The sequence below is a fragment of the Solanum verrucosum genome, unplaced genomic scaffold, assembly GCF_900185275.1.
Source record: "Solanum verrucosum unplaced genomic scaffold, falcon-dt-bn FXZP01000080.1, whole genome shotgun sequence".
In the NCBI taxonomy this organism is placed as follows: Eukaryota; Viridiplantae; Streptophyta; class Magnoliopsida; order Solanales; family Solanaceae; genus Solanum; species Solanum verrucosum.
In genome coordinates this window covers 253,391-275,000 of record NW_026020097.1, presented here as the reverse complement: position 1 = coordinate 275,000, position 21,610 = coordinate 253,391, and the positions used below count along the sequence as shown (strand labels likewise).

The 21,610-nt window shown below is 32.0% G+C and overlaps 1 protein-coding gene across 1 annotated transcript; it reads left to right on the top strand.

The window, feature by feature from the left end:
• Positions 1-558: 558 nt before the first annotated feature.
• LOC125824811 (scarecrow-like protein 22) lies at positions 559-3,411 on the top strand. The gene has a single exon (XM_049504161.1). It carries the CDS (start codon positions 902-904, stop codon positions 3,227-3,229), a length of 2,328 nt encoding a protein of 775 aa, XP_049360118.1. The 5' UTR covers positions 559-901; the 3' UTR covers positions 3,230-3,411.
• Positions 3,412-21,610: the final 18,199 nt, after the last annotated feature.

Below are 21,610 nucleotides of genomic sequence, written 5' to 3'. Positions count from 1 at the left end.
ATAATAAAGAAATAGATTGTCTTCTATGAACTTGTTTAGTATGAAATTTGAATGATTATTCTTTTATTCAATAACTTTCTACGACTCAATGAAGCTAATTTATGTAAAATCCATTTCCATTATATTTCTTTTTATATATGTATTACACATGTAATTATAATACTCTCTAATTTACTTGAGAAAGAAACTTTCATAATTAAATTTAACATCTTTCATTTTCTTAAAAATATTCTTTCACGCGATGCGTGTCTATATTAAAAAAAAACACAAGAGACACGTTTCAAGTTCCTGCAATACTCAAAAGGATTGTATATTGTTGTCTTAATTAAATGAATATTGTTGTCTTAATTAAATGAATATTGTTGGTAACAAAATGTTATTACTAGTATATATTATGAAGTAAAGAACCTTTACCTTCCAAAACAGGGAGTACTCAACACGCTCCTTTGTTGCGAGTATGTATGTAAACCCTTGCAGAAAAGATAACTGCGTTTCCAGACAAGCCACAAAAACTAAAATAAAATATATATATTTAAAAAAAAACAAGAATAAAAATAAAAATGAAAAAACAAAAAGATAGAGAGAGGAGAAGATGAAGGGCACTTTACTACTTTTTTATGTTGCACGCATCCATGGCAGAAATCAGAAGGAAAATAATAGTATTACAAGGGCAACAAGAAGAAGAGAAGAAGAAAATAGCTAAGCCAAATTATTGCTAACATCAAAAACCCTTTTTACTTTTCTCCATCTCAACAATCTTGGCTTAGCTATTTGGTCTTAAGAAGAGTAAATGATTGTATATGAATGAGGTGGGTGTCCTTAGATGGACATCTCCAGTTTGATGCATTAATTTTGTTTCTTCTAGGTCTATCAAATCTTTTGATTTGTGGGTGTACTTTAGATGAAGGGGATGCCCTTACCCTTTGAATTTGAGGGGAAGGGGGTGTTAGAATTAGACGTTCTGTTCAATAAAAATAGTATCTTGAATTCTTGGAATAACCACAATAGCAGCAAAGAAAGTAGTAGTTGTTGTTACTTTGTAAATAGTCCAAGTGCTGTCCTGGATACTATAAGGAGTCCAAGGCCTATTAATTCCTCTTCAACCCTGTCTTCATCTTTGGGTGGTGGTGGTGGTGGGGGTGGAGGCACTGCTTCCACAGACACTGCAGGAGGCGGAGGTGTGGCGGCAGTTTCTGCAAACCCATCTTCTAAATGGCAGCAGCAGCAGCAAGACAATACTACTGCTACAAGCTCCAATGTGGGAGCTGAATCTGAGCTTCAACAAGTTCAACCCCCATCTTCTCTTGAGATGGGTGCTGCTTCTGCAGCTGCTGCCACAGGAGGGGAGAAATGTGCTATGGAGGAGTGGGAAGGAGGGTTATCAGAGTCTGTAATGGCTTCACCTTGCCAAGAACAGTCTATACTAAGGTGGATCATGGGAGATGTGGATGACCCTTCCATGGCTAACTTGAACAAGGTTTTGCAGGTTAGTGGTACAGGGGACTATGAATTCAATGGAGGATTTGGGGTTGTGGATCAAGGTTTTGGTGTAGACCCAGTTGGCCAAATTGGTAGTTTTATGCCTGCAATTAGCTCATCTGTTTCTGTGTCAAGTTCAAGTTTTCCTACCAACAGAATGAACAGTGACAAGATTGGCTTGGTCTCTAACCCATCCACAAATCTCCCTCAAAATCCAATCTTTCCTTCATTGTCTAACAATCTTGGGCCAATTGCTTTCGGCCAGACACAGCAACATCCGTTTGAGAGCACAGATTTGAAGCCTCATAATTTCAATTCACAGTTCTTGATAAACCAGCACCAAACACAGATTCCTCAGAACCCATCGTTTCTTTTGCCACTACCATTTGCACAACAGGAACAAAATCTTGTCTTGCCACCGCAGGCGAAACGACACAACCCCGGGACCATGGGAGGGCTTGAACCGGGCTCTCAGATCTCCAAAGGATTGTTTTTAGATGCAGGGCACCAGCAGCCTGCACCATCTCAGGGGCTTGCTCATCAGCTCCAGCTACTTCCCCATTTTAGGCCAGGAGCAATGGGGACAAAGCCAAAGATGGTGGGGGAAGAAATGGGTCAGTTTCATCAACTACAACAACAGCAGCAGCAGCAACAACAAGCGATTATTGACCAGCTATTCAAAGCTGCAGAGCTGGTCCAGACCGGGAATCCGGTACTCGCGCAAGGGATATTGGCGCGGCTCAATCACCAGCTCTCTCCAATTGGTAAGCCTTTCTATAGGGCTGCTTTTTATTGCAAGGAAGCTTTACAATTGCTACTCCATGCCAACACCAACAACTTGAACCCATCTATGGCCTCTTCGCCTTTTAGTCTCATTTTCAAGATTGGTGCCTATAAGTCCTTCTCTGAGATCTCACCAGTTGCACAGTTTGCTAATTTTACTTGTAACCAAGCCCTGCTTGAGGTCTTGGATGGGTTTGAAAGAATTCATATTGTAGATTTCGATATCGGTTACGGTGGGCAATGGGCCTCCCTTATGCAAGAGCTTGCCTTGAGAAGTGGTGGCGCACCTACTCTGAAAATAACTGCATTAGCCTCACCATCCACACACGACCAGCTAGAGCTTGGACTCACCAGAGAAAATTTGATCCATTTTGCTAGTGAAATCAATATGGCATTTGAGTTTGAAATTTTAAGCATTGATTCTTTAAATTCAACGTCATGGTCACTGCCTCCTTTAGTCTCAGAGAATGAGGCAATTGCTGTCAATCTTCCAGTTTGCTCGCTTTCGAGCTATCAGTTGTCCCTTCCATTGGTTCTTCGTTTTGTGAAGCAGTTGTCACCTAGGATTGTGGTTTCTGTGGACAGAGGTTGTGACCGGACTGACCTACCATTTCCAAACCATGTAATCCAAGCCCTTCAGTCCTACTCAAACCTTCTTGAGTCACTAGATGCTGTAAATGTGAATTTCGATGCCCTCCAAAAGATTGAAAGGTTCTTGCTCCAACCAGGAATTGAAAGAATTGTAATGGGTCGTTTTCGTTCCCCTGAAAAGACGCAGCATTGGAGGTCACTGTTCTTGTCATCTGGATTCTCCCCATTATCTCTCAGCAATTTTACAGAATCACAGGCCGAGTGTGTAGTCAAGAGGACTCCTGTTCGAGGTTTCCATGTGGAGAAGAGGCAGTCTTCACTTGTTCTCTGCTGGCAGCGGAAGGAGCTCATCTCAGCTTCAGCTTGGAGGTGCTGAGGAGCAGGAGTTAAATTTGCAGTTTCCAACCAACCATGAAAAAGAAGGTGCTGCATAAGTCACAATCACTGTTTTAGTATCTGAACCTTTCAATTTTTGTTGCCCGCAATTTTTATTTGCTAATTTCTTGTGGCGTAGGCAGATTGTTTCGGCATTATAAGAAGAATCAGTCATTCTGTTAACTGTTCTGTTATAGCTCCTTATATCAGGGTCTATGTTAATTATGGTATTACTATTATGGTGCTCTATGATTTTCTGGAGGTAGGCCTTCACTGCTTCTAGTTATGCCGAGAACCTTGTTGTAATCTTGACAACATTACAAAACCAGAAATTAAAAAAGATGGAATTTTAACCCATTTCATTGATGCTCCTGTGATTGTTTCACTAGCATGACATGCTTTAGTTTTGATTATTTACTTTTAAATTTTTAATGGAACAGTTGTTTAACTATGAGGGATGATCCTTATTGAATTTCATCACGTCCTGATCTGGATACTTTTGTTGTTATTCCATGATATTTCTAGTGAATCCAGAGTTTATCGTTTCTCCAGGGATCCCAGGGGTGGAATATCGGTGAATCTTCTGTTTAAGTTGCTAGTATATGTCAGTGTTCCGTCCTAGCTCTGCCAACATTATATTTGCTCCAACTCTAGCTCTTATTAGTACTAATTTGTTGTTAAGTCATCTGCATTTGTTATCCGCCTCCCTTGTCCACTAGAATCCCACTCTTCAGACACAGAAGGAATTGCAAAAATTAGATAGGGAATGTCAGAGTAATTACATGAAAAACATCCTCATGTGTAAGTATATTTGATTATGATAAATGCTTTGACACACACTGTGATTAGCTTTCACCCATTGCATATACACTTGTAGCAGAGCAGATAGAATGTTCCTTTCTTCAGTGGATACATGACCATGTCTGACTACTCCAGTTGTCTAGGAAATGTGAAGTCCTAGTCGTTCTGTTATCCTAGCTCATCTAGACCCGAGAAAAATGGGGTAAATTTTTGGAGAACTCAATTCATCATGGTTTCTATGGTTATCAATGTGTTCTAGGAAACAACGGTCGGATGTTGGCCTAAATTCCATATAATACATGCATCCTTAGAAACTATAATGCTACTTGCAACGGCGTTGCTAATTATCTATGAGGTAGTTGCATTATACTATTACTTTTGGTATTAAATAATGAAGTTGATTATTTTTGTATAATCTATCACGTTATTATGCATGCCAACACTTGTATTATATGGCATTATAAGACATTGAATTTGCTGCTCTTTATAGTCTATAATTTCTTTAATACCTGTCCTAATCAAATCACATGGGGTTAGCAGTATTGGACCCCCACATGAGTAGTTTAATCTCTTTCATTTCCTTGGAAGTTCTGCATTCATTACTTTAATCTGGCAATATTTTATACTTAATCACAATATTAAACGAGAAAGGCCATGTTGGATGGAGAGAGATGTTTGGCCTTCTTATTAGTAAAATGATTAGCTGACGTTTATTATGTTTCTTTATGAACAATAAACGGACAGCGGTGATGTTATTTTATTTTACGTTGTTTGTTATGTGTCTTCGTAATTTTATATGCATATATTGAATGTGGAACTTAAAATGGTTATTTCCCTCTTCAGTTTTGACCTATTTTACTTGTGGGGCTGTAGAAGCTGTAAATTCTAAGTAGAGGCAGATTACAATGTCACTCTGCCCTTTTCTTCCTCCTTTATTCAAGGTTCTCTGAAGGGAGATTGTGTAAGCAGAAATGCCCTTTTCATTAGTATTTTCTTCTTGGTAGTGTTTATGGAGAAGGATGATGAAACCTTATTGTACACTATGGGGTCGTTTGGTGTGAGGGATAATACCAAATAGTCCCGGGATTAAATTATAGTACCGCTTATTTTGTTGTTTGGTTGGCAAGTTCGGGATGACTTATCCCGGGATTAATAATTAATACCGGGATAAGTTATCCCTCTCTTGGGGTGGTATAGTAATCCCGGGATAAAATAGGTAAATGACAAAAATGTCTCTTTCAATCCTTTTGTTACATCACTTTTTACATTAATGAAGGGCACTTTTGTAAACAAATAAATTGTTCTTAAAATTTATTATTTTGAATACAACAAACCAAACACTCAATAAAAAATAATCCCAACACAACTTATCCCATCATAACTAATCCCAACATAGCTTATCTCAACATAATTTATCCCATCATAACTCATTTTCAAACCAAACGACCCCTATATGTCATCAAAGTGACTTATAATACTCGATACTTGTGTTGGTGAGAGGTGCTAGGTATTTGTAGAATAGTTGAGGTATCTCGGAAAGAAAAAAAAAAGAATCTAATTTTATGTATGTGGCTTGAAATGGCAAGGCATAAATTGTGGTCCTTGAGATACACAATTAAAGTGGTAATGCAAAAATGTTTGGATGTTCATTTTGTGAGGTTAGCTTTGAAACAATGTGTTTGTTTGATTGTTGTTCAAGGGTGTTGATGAAAATGTGAACAAACAGCCAGCCTCTTTCATCATTTAAAAGTAGTATTATTAAGGTTCATTAATGAATTAGATAACACATAGAGAGATGGTGACATACTGACAATAATTGTTCTTTTAATAATGTTTACCCTCCTGCTTACTCAAAGATTTGGTGATATGAACTCTCTTTTTAGATCTTTAACTTTAGTAGTCTAAAGCACTTGGGGACACACTTTTCTTTGGTCTGTAGGGTCCCTTTTGTTTTTTGTTATCAGTATTTATTTCTGATCGATTCAACGTCACATTGTGTACCTGCACTTCATTAATTCCTTTTTATCTTCCGTTTGGTTAGTTAGTCCCAAAATTATTTATTCCACCATTTATGTTATAACGATGAGATAAGTTAACCTCCTATTATATTATATGGTAAGATAATCCATCCATGGGATAACTTTCAATGCCGAATAATACTAGTGTATTAGTAACTTATAGTTGATCCTAAGTGGTCGTTTGGTAAAATTATAGGAATAGTACTCAATAAGGTGTATTAGTAATTCTGATTAATTATCATGGGTTATTTTTTATTTGGTTTGATGTATTAAGGACAATTATGTTTTAACTATGCATATTCATGCATTATACTCCTTGTATAATTAATATCATGGTTTGTGGTATAATACATGTATTAATTGTTGCACTTTTACACACTACTATTTATGAGTTTCTATATCAGGTACATACATTTTAGAATGAGTTTTATTTAGGAGTAACACATGCTCTGCTCTATAATTTTTGTATTTATGGCAAGGTAGTTTGTTCTAACAATTGGGGTGTTATAAATGTGACTTTTCTTAATTTGGATTCAACGTGGATTTGCTGTCTCTTGTCTAATTGTCTTTGCCGTCTCCCACATTACCTCTTTATTAAGTAAACCTCCCCATTTTTTTTCAATATAAATGGCATTTTAATAAAAATTAAAGTCTATTAAAAAATTAATTAATACAATGTCTAGTTCTATACAATATATTTAGTTGATTTACTAAATTCACTCTATCCTGCTTCTAAAAAAGAGGTGTTTTGTAATATTGTTAATTCTATTTCTTTCATCTTAAATTATTTATCGTGTTTATTTTTACATGTTCCTTAAGAAAATATTTTGAGAGGGCTTTATAATTATTTTACCCTTATTTATGTCTTAAGATGCAATATCTCATCACTGAATTAATATTTACTCTACTTATATGTCGATCTCCTCATAATTATATTGTTTGTAGTCTTCAACAATAATTATTACTAGGATAAAAATAGAAAAATAATTAATTTTACACTAAACTTCTAAAATATCATATTAATTTGAGATATCTATTTTTTTTTTTGAAAAAAAAATCACAACATATAATTTGAGACGATTGAGAACTCAACTTAGACTTTTGGTATGGGAAAGTAGGAAAACTTTAGTAATATCTTTTTCATATTTCGTTATTTACTTCTTTTTTTTTTCAAATCAAATGCAACTTATTTATCGTAGGGTGCAACTGTACAAGCCTTTTTCCATATCTTAAATAACTAATGAGGTGTGATGTTTCCTTGTCTTCAATTTTTTCCTAATTTTAAAAATGGTTAATTTCACACATAAAAAAATAATACCATAAATTGTGTAAATGTTTAACTAATTCCACAAAGCCATGAAGCACATGGAAACCAAATTATGGAAATGATCGGCGGCGCATTTTTTTATACCTAAATATATGATATTTTTAAAAAATTACAATTTAATTATTCTTACAAATTTTCAGTATTAGTTGACTTTAAGCTATAATTATCCTCTGCATGCAGTTGACGAACCGACACAAAATATCAACTGTCAATATAATTTGTTTGAATGTTTTAATATAGGATTTTTGATTATCTATGACTGATAAGGGATCCGAAAATGGGTATATTTGTATTATAATCATAATATTAAACACTAATTTTTTTATGTGCGTACAAATTAAATATCTATTCAGTATAATAACCTATAAATCATACAGACAAGGTAAAACTCGTGACCCCCTATTTAAGAGATCTCTTTCTCAATATTTCAATTTTAATTACAATATCACGAGTTTTAAAATAATTAAAATGAAAAGGGAAAAATTGAAGTACATTCCATTTTATTTAAAGAAGTTGAAAATTTCTTAGATCTTGATTTTGCTTGTTCTTGACAACATGATTGATTACAAAGCTCCATGACTATTGGTTAATCACGAGAGCTTAGCTACTTTTGTGCTTTTCACGAGTTACGTAAAAACAAAAAGGGAAAGTCAGTTGGAGATAAATTTTGTTTATGATATATATATATATATATATATATATATATATATATATAGATAAATAGTGCTACTAAAATAATTTATGATATTTATAGGCTAGCTACTATTTATATTTCTCATCTCATCTCACTGTTAAAATGAAAATGACAATAGATAACCTTAAAACAAATATATATATATATATATATATATATATATATATATATATATATATATATTGTATTGAAGTTGGTAGGACGCAATGTTTTCACTACGATTTGTCCCAATCAAAGGTCTTATGCCACATGTATGGCTTCATAGATATATTACAATCAATAATACATGTTTTTAATAATAGTGTTCGAGCCAACTTTTTATGTGTTAGAATTTTCTTGTACGTACCTTAAACATTCACAGAACACACCAAAGATCGATTTGACAAAGGAAGTAAACAAGCAGGGACACAATTGTTTTATTACCTGATAGTATGTTGATATTATAACAAAATAATAGTTTCAAGAAGTTTGAGTTGGTTATATGAATTAATTTCCATTGACTTTATATATATATATATATATATATATATATATATATATATATATATAGTAAGATTATTATTTTGATTCAATTCACTAATTATGTTGAGATTTTTTTTTTGTTTCAAGTTGGATTTCTAACGTACTAATTATGTTGAGATTATTTTTTTCAATATTTCTAACTAATAATGTTGAGATATTTTTTTCAATATGGATTTCAAACGATAATGCCGAGTCTTTGAGAGGGGCATATCTGTTCAATTTAACCATAACGATAAAATCATTTTTTGTATCTAAAAAAAAAACATAATTGCTCTATTTTCAATAGCTCAAGAGCATATCTGCTCCATTGGGCTAATAATAAAGCTTTTTATGTGAAAAAAAATATAAACAAAGGGCATAATTGCTCTATTTTCAATCGCTCATAAAATTAATTAGAAAAAAAGGACATATTTGAGGTTTCAAACAAAAGAAATTTAAACATTCATTTGCCTATTTTTATTACACAAAAAATGATTTTTAGGGACAATTAATTAATAATAAATTAGTTGCTACTAGATATATATATTTTAGCTGCTATTAACACTATTTGGAAATGTTCCTAAAGCCTATAGCAATATTAAATCTAATGACAATTAATTAATATCGATAAAAGATTAAACACTCACTGGTATAATGTTGTTGTGTGAAATACGGATAGTACATATATACCATGTAGCTAATTAAAGAAACGTGTATTATACAATGTTGTTAGAAATAGTTGGTGTGTAAGAAATTTCCCATATAGATTTGGATACAATTAAGTTGAGGTGCAAAATATGTACTAATATATAAATTTATGATGATAAGACTGTTAGCAATCTGTGTATAAAAAATCAGAATTACTGATTTCAATAAACTTTGCAGAAACATGAAGTAACCAAAGTTTAATAAACCAATAAGAATAGATGAACAGAAATTAATTGACAAAACTAAAATCTGAAAAAAAAAACGTACCACAATCTGGAAAAATAGAATCAGAAAAAGATCAAGCCCACTGAATGCACAGTGTCCCCTTAAGGAAATTATTCCCCTCTAGTATCCGAGGTTTGATTTGGAATATGTCCTCCCAGGATAGAATGATCTCAATCACCAGTGTATTTATACCCAAAACGCTGGTGTCAGCGAACCACTCAACAACAGTAAAGTACACGAAGAAATTTTGTGCAGAAGAAGAAGAAGAAATCAGAAAAATTCGTAAGGAATAAGTCTGAGGAATCAATGTATTTATAGGCAAGAGGAACTGGTTCCGAAAGGTTGCAATCCTTTCAGAATCCACACGACCATTCATGAAAGTTTGCAACCTTTCAAACGGTCATGACTGTTTCTGAAAGTTGCAACCTTTCAGAACAGTCACTGCGGGAAATTTAAATAAAACGAGAAAGATTTAAATAAAACGGGTCACGCGTGGATCCGAGTCGGGTCGGGTCAATTAACTAATTAATTGAATCGGTTAATTAACTAATTAAAACGTTGGCCATTTAATTTAATTTAATTAATTAAATAATTAATTAACTAAAATAATTAAAACAAACTTTGTCCAAAAAATAATCTCTCGATCGATTTTTCAAATCCAAAGCTGAGCCGAGCGAGCGACGACGACGACGGCGCGAGGGGGGTCCCTCTTTCCAACCCTTTTAACAATTAATAGGAGTGATTCTATATTTAAACTCTCATATTTTTCTTTCCACCACCGATGAGGGACAAATGTCTTTTCAATAAAGCATAAGAGGACTTTTCAAGTTTTCAACTTTTCAACTTTTCAAGTTCCCAACTTTTTCCAAGTTCCTCTTTCATCTTCCCTCAATTTCCCATTAACTCTTGCTACATACCCAACAATCCCCCACATTAATGGGGAATGGTTATAATATAAGGAATGCACGGACGAGTGTTACTTTACAAGCAAGAATCAATTGCATCTGGATAAATAGGTTTCCCCTTGGACTTTCCGTAGTGAACATATGTCGGATATACTCGGTCAATCGGTAGATGCAATATCTTTGAACCGTCGAGCTTTGGTGTATACCTAGACAACCATATGTCACACAATTAACCCTTTACCATTTATGGTTCTTACAGTTGTGTTCGTTTCAGCCATGAACACCTCCTGGTTTCATGAGTGTATAGAGAATAGGCTTTTGACATAAAATTCTCTTTGAAGTGGCTTACACTTCACACTCATATAGGTGATTTCTAACCGTGTCATCTCGTAGATACACTATTTGGTCAAATCTGCCAAACTTAGCAAATCATTAAAAACTTTAAGCTTTATTAACTCATTAACAAGCCTTAAAGTCTTAACCTTGTTCCTGAACATTGTCTTCATCATGAGAATGGATTGAGTTGATTGACAATGTCGAACCGTCAGTCACAACTTTGTTTTTCTCCTTGAATCTAGCTCTTGGGATCTCCAGTCTGCTAGATAGAGTTACCGCCATGCTGACTTGTCCTAAGCCGTAAACCCATTCCCTTAGATGATCTTTCAACTGCCTCTCTCACTAGGCCTTTCGTTAGTGGATCTGACACATTATCGCTTGACTTCACATAGTCAATTGTGATAATTCCACTAGAGAGGAGTTGTCTTACGGTATTATGTCTTCGTCGTATATGACGAGACTTCCTGTTGTACATAACGCTCCCTGCCCTACCTATTGTTGTTTGACTATCACAATGTATGCAAATAGGTCCCACAGGTTTGCGCCAGAATGGAATATCCTCTAAGAAATTCCGGAGCCATTCAGCTTCTTCACCGGCCTTATCTAAGGCAATGAATTCAGATTCCATTGTGGAGCGAGCGATACATGTCTGTTTGGATGATTTCCAAGAGACTGCTCCTCCACCAAGTGTAAACACATAACCACTTCTGGATTTTACTTCATTTAACTCGGTGATCCAATTTGCATCACTATATCCTTCAATCACGGTAGGATATTTATTATAATGCAAAGCATAGTGTTGTGTATGCTTCAAATAACCCAACACACGTTTCATTGCCATCCAGTGAGTTTGATTCGGATTACTAGTGAACCGACTCAGTTTGCTAATAGCATATGCTATATTTGGTCGCGTACAATTCATAATATACATCAAACTTCCCAACACTCTGGCATATTCCAATTTAGAGTCACTTTCACCTACATTCTTTTGAAATGTAAAGCTTAAATCAATTGGAGTTTTGACAACATTGAAATTCAAGTACTTGAACTTATCCAATATTTTTTCAATATAATGAGATTGAGATAATGCTAGTCCCTGAGGAGTTTTGAGAATTCTGATCCCTAAGATCAAATCAGCAACTCCTAAGTCCTTCATATCGAACTTGCTGGATAGCATGCGCTTAGTAGCATTTATATTGTCAATGTCTTTACTCATTATTAACATGTCATCAACATACAAACAAACGATGACTTCAAGATTCAGAACGTTTTTAATGTAAACAAACTTATCACATTCGTTAATCTTGAATCCATTTGCCAACATTGTTTGGTCAAATTTAGCATGCCATTGTTTGGGTGCTTGCTTGAGCCCATAAAGCGACTTCACAAGTCTGCACACTTTCTCTTCTTTACCAGGAACCACAAACCCTTCAGGTTGTTCCATGTAAATTTCTTCCTCCAACTCTCCATTTAAGAAGACTGTCTTTACATCCATTTGGTGGATTTTAAGATCATGCACTTCCGTTAGTGCTATTAACATCCTAATTGATGTTATCCTTGTTACTGGACAGTATGTATAAAAGTAGTCCAGACCTTCCTTTTGTCTATATCCTTTGACTACAAGTCCAACCTTATATTTGTCAATAGTCCCATTGACTTTCATTTTCCTTTTAAAGATCCACTTTGATCCTAAAGGTTTATTTCTTGGAGGAAGATCAACCAATTCCCAAGTATAATTACTTAAAATTGATTCGATCTCACTATTGACTGCTTTTTCCAATAGATTGACTCAGATGACGACATAGCTGCTTTCAAACGGTCATGGCTGTTTCTGAAAGTTGCAACCTTTCAGAACAGTCACTGCGGGAAATTTAAATAAAACGGGAAAGATTTAAATAAAACGGGTCGCGCGTGGATCCGAGTCGGGTCGGGTCAATTAACTAATTAAAACGTTGGTCATTTAATTTAATTAATTAACTAAAATATTTAAAACAAACTTTGTCCTCGATCGATCATTTTTCCAAATCCAAATCCAAAGCCGAGCGAGCGACGACTGCGCGAGGGGGGTCCCTCTTTCCAACCCTTTTAACAATTAATAGGAGTGTTTCTATATTTAAACTCTCCTATTTTCTTTCCACCACTGATGAGGGACAAATGTCTTTTCAATAAAGCATAAGAGGACTTTTCAAGTTCCCAACTTTTTTCAAGTTCCTCTTGACTTATAGTACTAGTAAATATAATTGCGGATTTAAAGTAGTGTAAATTGAAAGGGTACATTATATGTAAGGGCAAGAGTGTGCAAATGAAATAGTAAGTAAGGTGACCCACAATGTCTGGCCATAGGAACATACACAACAGATTAACATATGTCCCTTCAACATCAATTTTCACTACTCTTGATATGTCTTTTTCACATTTCACATTACTATATATATATATATAATAAAATTTGATCTAATCCTCCTATCTTTAATTTGCTTCTTCTTTTGGAAGTTTTTGCATGCTATCGGTGCATACCTAAGGCTCCATCCTTGTTAGATGTTGTTGGTCGTTTGGTGTGAGGGACAAAAATAAATAATGATATGGTAAAAAACTTGTTTCTTGTTTGGTTGTCATGTTTGGGATTACTTATCCCATTATTTATACCATAGTGATGGAATAAGTTATCCCAGAATAACTAATCCTAAGATAACTTATTCCCAACCAAACGACCACGCTACTTTAGCCCTTAGGCCATTTGCATCCAAAAATAGTTTCCAATACTTGTCTTAAACTAACTAAAATCAATGATTTGGTTTTCCAAATAATTTGATTTTCCAAAATTGACATACATCTTATCCCAAAAAAAAAAATTCTTCTATTTTTAATATAGGGTGTATTTGAAAGGAATGAAAAATGTTTCCTTAAAAATAAGTAGTTTTTTTAAAACTTATTTCCTAATATCTAGTAAGTAACTAAAATAGAAATCGATAAAGTAGGATTGTAGGAGGGGTGTGTGGGATAGTTATTAGGTGTGTGTGGAGTGGAGAAGAGACAAATAGCACGTGAGATGCTACTTATGAAAATTGTTTTCTACTCTCACGAAGAATTTTATTTTTTATTTTTTGCGTTTTGAATTATATTTTTGTGTTCACTTTAATTTGATAATTTGAAAAGATAATTTAGATTTAGGTTTTTGTTACTTGGTTTGATTTGGCAACATTGATTTTTCTTGATTGGTAAGGCACTATGTAGCTAATTTTGGAAAAAAGATCAAACAGTCAAATTCATAGATTTGAGTTAAGGAGTAAAAAATAATTAATAAACCCCCTCCCCCCTCCTACTAAGGAATTTTGTTTCTTTTGTTAGTATATTCTTTATAATTTTAAGTATTAGAAGCTAATCTATGGAAATTAAATAGAGAAATATTAATGATTATATTGTTGGAAGAATATTTTAGAGGCTACAAAATTATAAAAAAAATTATCAAATAAAAAGTGATTATAACATAATGATAAGTTGTAAAACCATAAATTGGATCCGACCAATTTATAGGTTATGATTATTTTTAAGTTATAAACACTTTTAATATTTATCAAATACATAAATAAATCAAAAAATATTTATAAGCTAATCTGATTAGCTTATCAACTAAGCCAAATTTAAACCTTCCAAACAAACTCTTTGATTATAACATGCATAAAATATAGGGAAAATTGTATGAAATAACAAACTATTAATTCAAATTAAATGCTATAGCCATAGTTTCTTTTATTTGTAATTCGCAGCAAACATTCCATGTTTTTTGTCATATGTATTTGTATATTTCGATATACATTTGTGTTGTATATAGGTAGTTATTTTGTTTATATACAATTACTATGTTTAGTTTGTATACTGAAATATACAAATACAAATTTTACAGGACCTATTCGGTATACATATGTGTTGTATATATGTAGTAATTTTGTTTAAATACAATTACTATGTTTTAGTTTGTATACCAAAATATACAAATACAGATTTTTATGTATATGTATATCGAAATATACAGATTAATAGTCTTCTTTTTTTACCCTCCCTAGAAGCTCCCACCCCTTTTGCTCCCTTGGTGACTTGAACTCGCAACCTTCAGGTTGGAAGTGAGGGGCGCTTACCATCCGAGCAACTCCCTCTCGTCGATTAATAGTCATAGCAAACATAAAGTTTGTTATGGAGCACAATTATGCAAACTATAGTTATAACATATAAATATGATTTTTATGTTTGTTAAATCTAAAATTTACTCTAAAATGTATTGGTCTTACATGTTTGAAATATGAATTATGATTGACTTGCTATATATTACCGCGATTAGTTTCAAAATCATATAAACTTCTTTTAACGTTTAGACAAGTTTTATAATAAAGCCTGTGGTTATCAATGCCACTTTGACTATTGTGACAATATAGAAAGATTAATTCTACTGCCTATAGGATTCTTTGTATGTGCATACCTCCACTCAACCTTCAACAATATACAAAAAAAAATAAAAAAAAATATAGAACTCAATGATCACTTGTAATCTTTAGGTGTTGACCATTTCCTTGCCATTTCTAGTGAAGCTTTTATAACTTCATAAATCATAATCACATCCACTATTGTTATTATTCTAATAGTTTTTCTATCTTTACGGGATAAGATTGGATATACATTATTCCTCAGACTGCATTGTATTTATATAATTATACTGAGTAATATGTTGTAGATTGTTATTTTAAAATGATTAGATTAGAATTTACTTGATTAAAATTTACTTGCTTGTACTTCAATTATTAATTGAATAAATTGTGAACCTTGTTTAATTATGTTTCAAAAGAAAACAAAACTAATTGTGGTTCAAGGGTGGGTGGGGGATAGCCTTTAAAACAAAATCATTAATGGCACTTTATACTTCTTGTTGATTAATTAATTATCATAATTGTTTTTGCCTTTCAGATTTTCTCATAGATTTTGATTAGAGGTAAGGTCCCAGGTTAGTGGTATTTTTTAAAAATCTTTTTTTTTGGTAATTACTCTCAATGATGTTATAGCCAATGAGTAGGAACATCAAATCCATTAGCGTGATCTAGTGACAAGGAAAAAAAAAAACCTAAAAAAACATTTATTTAAAAGATTGTAAAAAGGAAGTGTCAAGATGGTTGATTTACGTTTTGAAATTGAATTAATTACACATTTGAAAACCATCTAATATGATGGTTTGGTATGGAGGAATATTTTCACAAAATATTTATCAATTTTTCAATGTTTTGGTGGTGAAAATAAATGAAAAATAATTTTTCTAAGAAAATAAGTTCTAAATTAAAAACCCACTTATTTTTTTCTATAAACACATTCAATTATTAGAAATATATTGATTAATGATGACTAATGACTTCCCTGGTAAAATCTTTTTTTTTTTTTCACAGAAATATAAAATAAAAACAAATAGATAAATACACACTCTTTTGTGTTGAAAAATGAAAAGTTAAGGAATGTCTTAAAGTTTGAGGGACTTTCAACAAAGGCCCTTTATAAAAAGAAGCCTCAAAGGATTAAGGGTGGTCCAAAACAATCAATAAAACATTAGTCCATATAAAGGCCCAAAATAATTAAACCCTAAATCACAAAGATTTCAAAATAATGAAGGATTTAACAAAAGTTTCCTCTAATATTATTTGAAATTACCACCATGGCATAAATATGTTGATCTAGAATTTAAAATGTATGAAAACATACACCAGATTCAAACAAAAACTATTGAGTTCACGTGAATTCATAAATTACACTGTAGATACCTATCCTTAACTAGATGTCTCGAGTTTGTAACATATGAATTGAAAATTGTAAACTTAGTATGAATTTGAATTAGTTGAATCACGTGTGTTTTGAAATTGAAGCTATGAGTTCATTGTACCTCAAACAACAATCATTATCATTTAAATAGATTCTCAAGCATGACCTTTTTCTTCTCTTTTTCTTCTTTCTTCACGAAATCTTTTGAGAGTCACTTTATTTTTAGCTTTACATGGTGACACTGTTTTCAGTGTCCAATTTGGGCCTTGTGGGGTTTCTATACTTTATTTGCAAGGCTAAAAACTCAAAACAAGTTGTGTTCAAAATGAGATAGAAAAAATAGATTCCTCATTTAGGAAAATGTGAAAGAAAAATGAAAAAAACTTCATATAAAAGGGAAGAAAAGTAAAGCCAAAAGAAGAGAGAAAGTATAGAAGTTTGGAATTGTTATAATTGGTTGAAGCTAGTGATCAATTTTCCTTTGTCTTTTCTCTAATTTGATGTCAAGTTTGGCTCCCTAATTTCAAGCTACAAAAGTTTAATAGCAAGTATTCTTAGAAGAAATTTGTATGACTTAATGTTGATGATGTAAAATAGTGGAAGAGTGGAACACTATCTTCATATTCTTTTTTTATAAATAAATAAATAAACTACTACTACACAAATGTGGAGCTAAGCGAGGGTTCATGAGTTCGAACGAACCTAATAGCTTTTCCGTAGACTCTATATTTGTAATAGAAATTTAATTAAATATATATGTATATTCTATTTTGAACCCATAACAAAATTGATTGACAGTTATTAACGAAATTTAGAATTTCCAACTCTTAATCCCGGCTCCGCCTTTGCTACTACCAAAGTTTAGATAATGGAGAAAAAAATATTTTTGTGTACAACGTTTATCTTCTATAAATTGTCAATGTACGTAGATATTTGGTTTATTAGATTAAAAAAATGGGATATTCAAAGTATATATAATATAAAATATATATTTGGTTTTACACTAGATAAGTTGGAATACATTTTTATTTTTATTTGCAATTTTAATTTTGAATTTCTTAAAGGATTTGGGGATTAATAATTTCAAAATTATTATCCCACATTGGGGGTGATACAAAAATAATCCTTCGATTATGATATGATTAATCCTCATTGCCAATATTAGAATTAAAAAATTCAATTGAATATGAAATAAAATAATCATGTATTTTATCCTAAAGGTTTATTAATGACCCCTAAGGGCTTGATAGCTGGATAAAATTATGTAGGTATTCGTTATTCCATCTTTTATCATGTATATGATAATACATAAGTTTAGTCATGTGGATTACTAAATTAATAGCTTAATTTTATACATAAATAGCTTACTTTCTAACTAGCTATCAAATATTATATAACTTAGGCTAACTTACCACCGCTTTACTAGCTATCAATCCATCCCTAACTGTGTAGTATATGTGGGGGGAATTTGTAGTGTCAATCATATAACTCCAAAGTCTCCAAACAATGTACAAATTTCTTAAAACTAGCTAAAAAAAAAACAAAAAACAAAAAAGCTATTGCTAATGGAGACCTTTTATCAAACCAAAGCCTGGTCAAATTAAGGTCTAAATCATTATAGGGTCCTGGTCCTCTTGGAAATTGGAACAAAGTGAATTTGTTTTTTATGAATAAATGTGCTTGCTTTAGAAAAAAGGTGATTTTTCCCCCAAAAGTGAAAAGGATGTTTTGTAAATTGTAAGTGGTTATACATTGAAGATATACAACATATATACTTTGCTAGTTCTAACACAGAAATGACACAGCCCCACATAAATTTACCTTTTTTGTTTCTACAACATGACAACCATCTAATTTTATTTTATTTTTGTCATAGCACTTTGTACATGGTCTAGAGGAATAATTAATTACTACTATCAATTATCCAAATTGAGTTAGGATGGAAACAAAAGGACCACAAAAAAGAAATATTTTTCCTTAGTATTAATTTCCACTCATTCTTGAAAATATCATCTCTATTTTTGTGGAGCTTCCACTTCAATATGTGAAAGCAGATTCTTGAAGCAATATCTCATGAGCATCTTCTACATACATATCATGATCACAAGGCCAAAAAAGTTTACAACACTTTTGCAACCTCTAAAAAAAACACCCTTCCATGGAAAGTATAATCATAAATAACTTTTCATTAAGGAATCCAAGTGATTTACTTTTGTCTTGGGGAAGACTCCTAGGAGTGAGGGATATTTTTTCATTTTAAAATATCATTTCTCATGCAAATAGATATTGCCACCCATGACCTAGGGCTAATTTACCTTTTTATTATTATTATTATTATTATTGTACCAGCTTTAAAGATTACATTATGTTTGGAAATGTTAGAATATGTGGGTCATAAGTAAATTTTAATTCCCTAAATAAACTTCTTGTAATAAAGCTAAAAAGAAACAAGTGGGACCTTAATTCATAATTAGAAAACATTTGGATGTAAAAAAGCAATTTTTTAAAACTTTTATCTCTTTTTAAATTAAAGGAGAAAGCATAGTATACTTTAGCCCCATATTTCATAAACCAAATTAATTCCCATAATTAAGAAACATAATAAAGGAAAGATAGATTGGAAAAGTTTTTGGTAAAGATTATGATAAGAGTGCTAACGAATATATTCTATGATTCTATCCTTAGCTATTAAGAGAAACTGTAACAATTTAAAAAAAATAAAAATCAGTCTTTTCTTTTTAGTAATGTGTTAAAATTATGCAATTTCATCATTTATTAAATTCCCAATCATTGTTGAAGTCAATTATTCTCAAGATTATATATCAACTTAACGCGTTTGCTTTGATCTTTCTTTGATTCTTGGAAGGCTCTAACAATTTTATAAACCTAATTTCGACCAATAACACATGCTAATAAATATATTTAATACTAAGCCACAAGTAGGTGTTACATATATTTGATGAAATGTAAACTAACTCACATGGGGTACATAAGAAAAATAAATCAAAGCAATAATGATCTATAAAATATAGAAACAAAACAAGAAACACTAAAAAGACAAGTATGAAATGAGTTAAACAACATGTAAAAATATTAGGTGATTTTTTTTCATTTGTTTTAATGGTAGTGAACAAAGTTATATCTAATACATGTGCTGATATATATCCAGTAAAATTAATTGAGATAGATATAAACTGACTCGAATACTAGGATTATATATTAGTAAAAAAAGGGAACCATGTGAAGGCATCCAAAGCTTAGCTAGGGCATATGGGGAATAAAAGTAAGAAAAAGAAAAGAAAAAGTTGGAAGAGTATGATCTGCTTGCAATATTGCATGGGTGTTAGGAAAGTTTTAAAAGAGTGGTCATCATGACTCTTTGCTTTTGGCTTTTTGGCTTCTCTAAAAATAAAAATAAAAAAGAACTCCCACCTTCCCACACACTCACTAACCAATTTATGAGCTTTACTAGATGCTTGCCTTGACCACCATATATATCTCTCCAACTATTTTGCCTTTCCTTCCTTTTTAACCTTTTTGTTTGTTTGTTTATACATTGTGGGGAAGGAATGGAAAAATAGGAAAACTAATTACCACTCTGTCCCAATTTATGTGACACATTTCGTTTTTTGAGAGTCAAACAGTTTGAGTTTGATCGGAATTTGTGCATGAAATCTTTATTTTTATAATTAAAATTTATATATTTGTCAACTACGTAAAAAATATTATAAGTCACAATAATTGACAATTTAAATATATACGATATATGAAAAATTTAGAATAAAAATAGACTTATTTGAATCTCATAATCCGAAATGTGTCACATAAATTGGGACGGATTTTTTTTATATAGAGAATCTACATCTTATAAATGAAGTTTCGCTCCAATTGGTATCATTAGATTATAAATCATGATAGTTTGTTTCACGTAGTAACTTTGTGTATTTTTTTAAATAAAAAATATGAACATATGAAAATAAAAATAAAGAGAAAACTTTATGGTTGGTTTGATATTGGTTGCAATCCATTAGTACTTCATAGTCAGCTTTAGAAGAACGCATTGTTTCCTTCCCACATATATTTCTTTTTGTGTTTTACTATATACCAAAACCCTAAAGCAAGCACTCATTTTCTTGTTAATAAAAGCTACGTATATTGTAGGCCCCTTGATACCAACATAACATCCCTATAGCTTAATAGCTCCTTAGCTTCTTCATTGGATGGGTCATTTCTAAAGGAAAATAAATAAAGATACATCACTTTAATGTCTCTCTTCAACTTCAAGACTCATCATTTCGTTTCAATTTGTTTGTCTTAATTTTCTTTTAATCCCATTCCAAAAAGAACATTTTCTACATAATATGTTTAAGACCATGTAATTAAAAATTCAAAGTTTTATTTTTTAAAACTTTTTCTATGTTAATTAAAATCAGACAAATAAATTGAAACGGAGTGAATAGTAGGTTATTTGGGTGGCCAAATTTGAATTGTGGATTGAGTTTGGGATTACTCCATTTGCATGGTGCCGTCTTTTCTTTAATCTCCACTACTTTCTCCAACTTATCATATATAGTCAACTATGATATATATGTCTTTTTTGCTTTGTTTCTTTTTGTCTCAATCTCTTCCTCTAGTGTTATTGTAAACTTGGTCACCAATATTAAGTCTTTTTAAAATTAGTTTTCTGTTCAAAACATGTGATTTTTTTCTTCTTTTGTCTCATTTATTAACTCTCATTTTTTCAAGAATTGTGACAAGTAAAAAATGGAATGAGAAGAAAGCAGAAGCAAGTTGATTTTGGTGAAATTTGATCCGTGATGATCTCCTATAACTAGTTAGGATTTGAACAAGAAAAAAATACCCTACAAATTCCATTATTTTATTTATCATAATCTACACTTTTTTGTTTCAATTTATGTGGTGTAGTTGACACGAAATTTTACAACTATGGAAAAACTCTGCAACGTTTCAAAACAATCTTTAAAATAAATAATTTTTCAAATAGTAGAGTACACATTTGCAAACTTTTTGATAAATAAATGAAACCCAACTTGAGTAAAATGTTGAAAGTGCC

Bases quoted from the DNA above. Each gene is read 5' to 3' on its own strand.
- LOC125824811 (XM_049504161.1), top strand. From the start codon at position 902: ATGAAGGGGATGCCCTTACCCTTTGAATTTGAGGGGAAGGGGGTGTTA.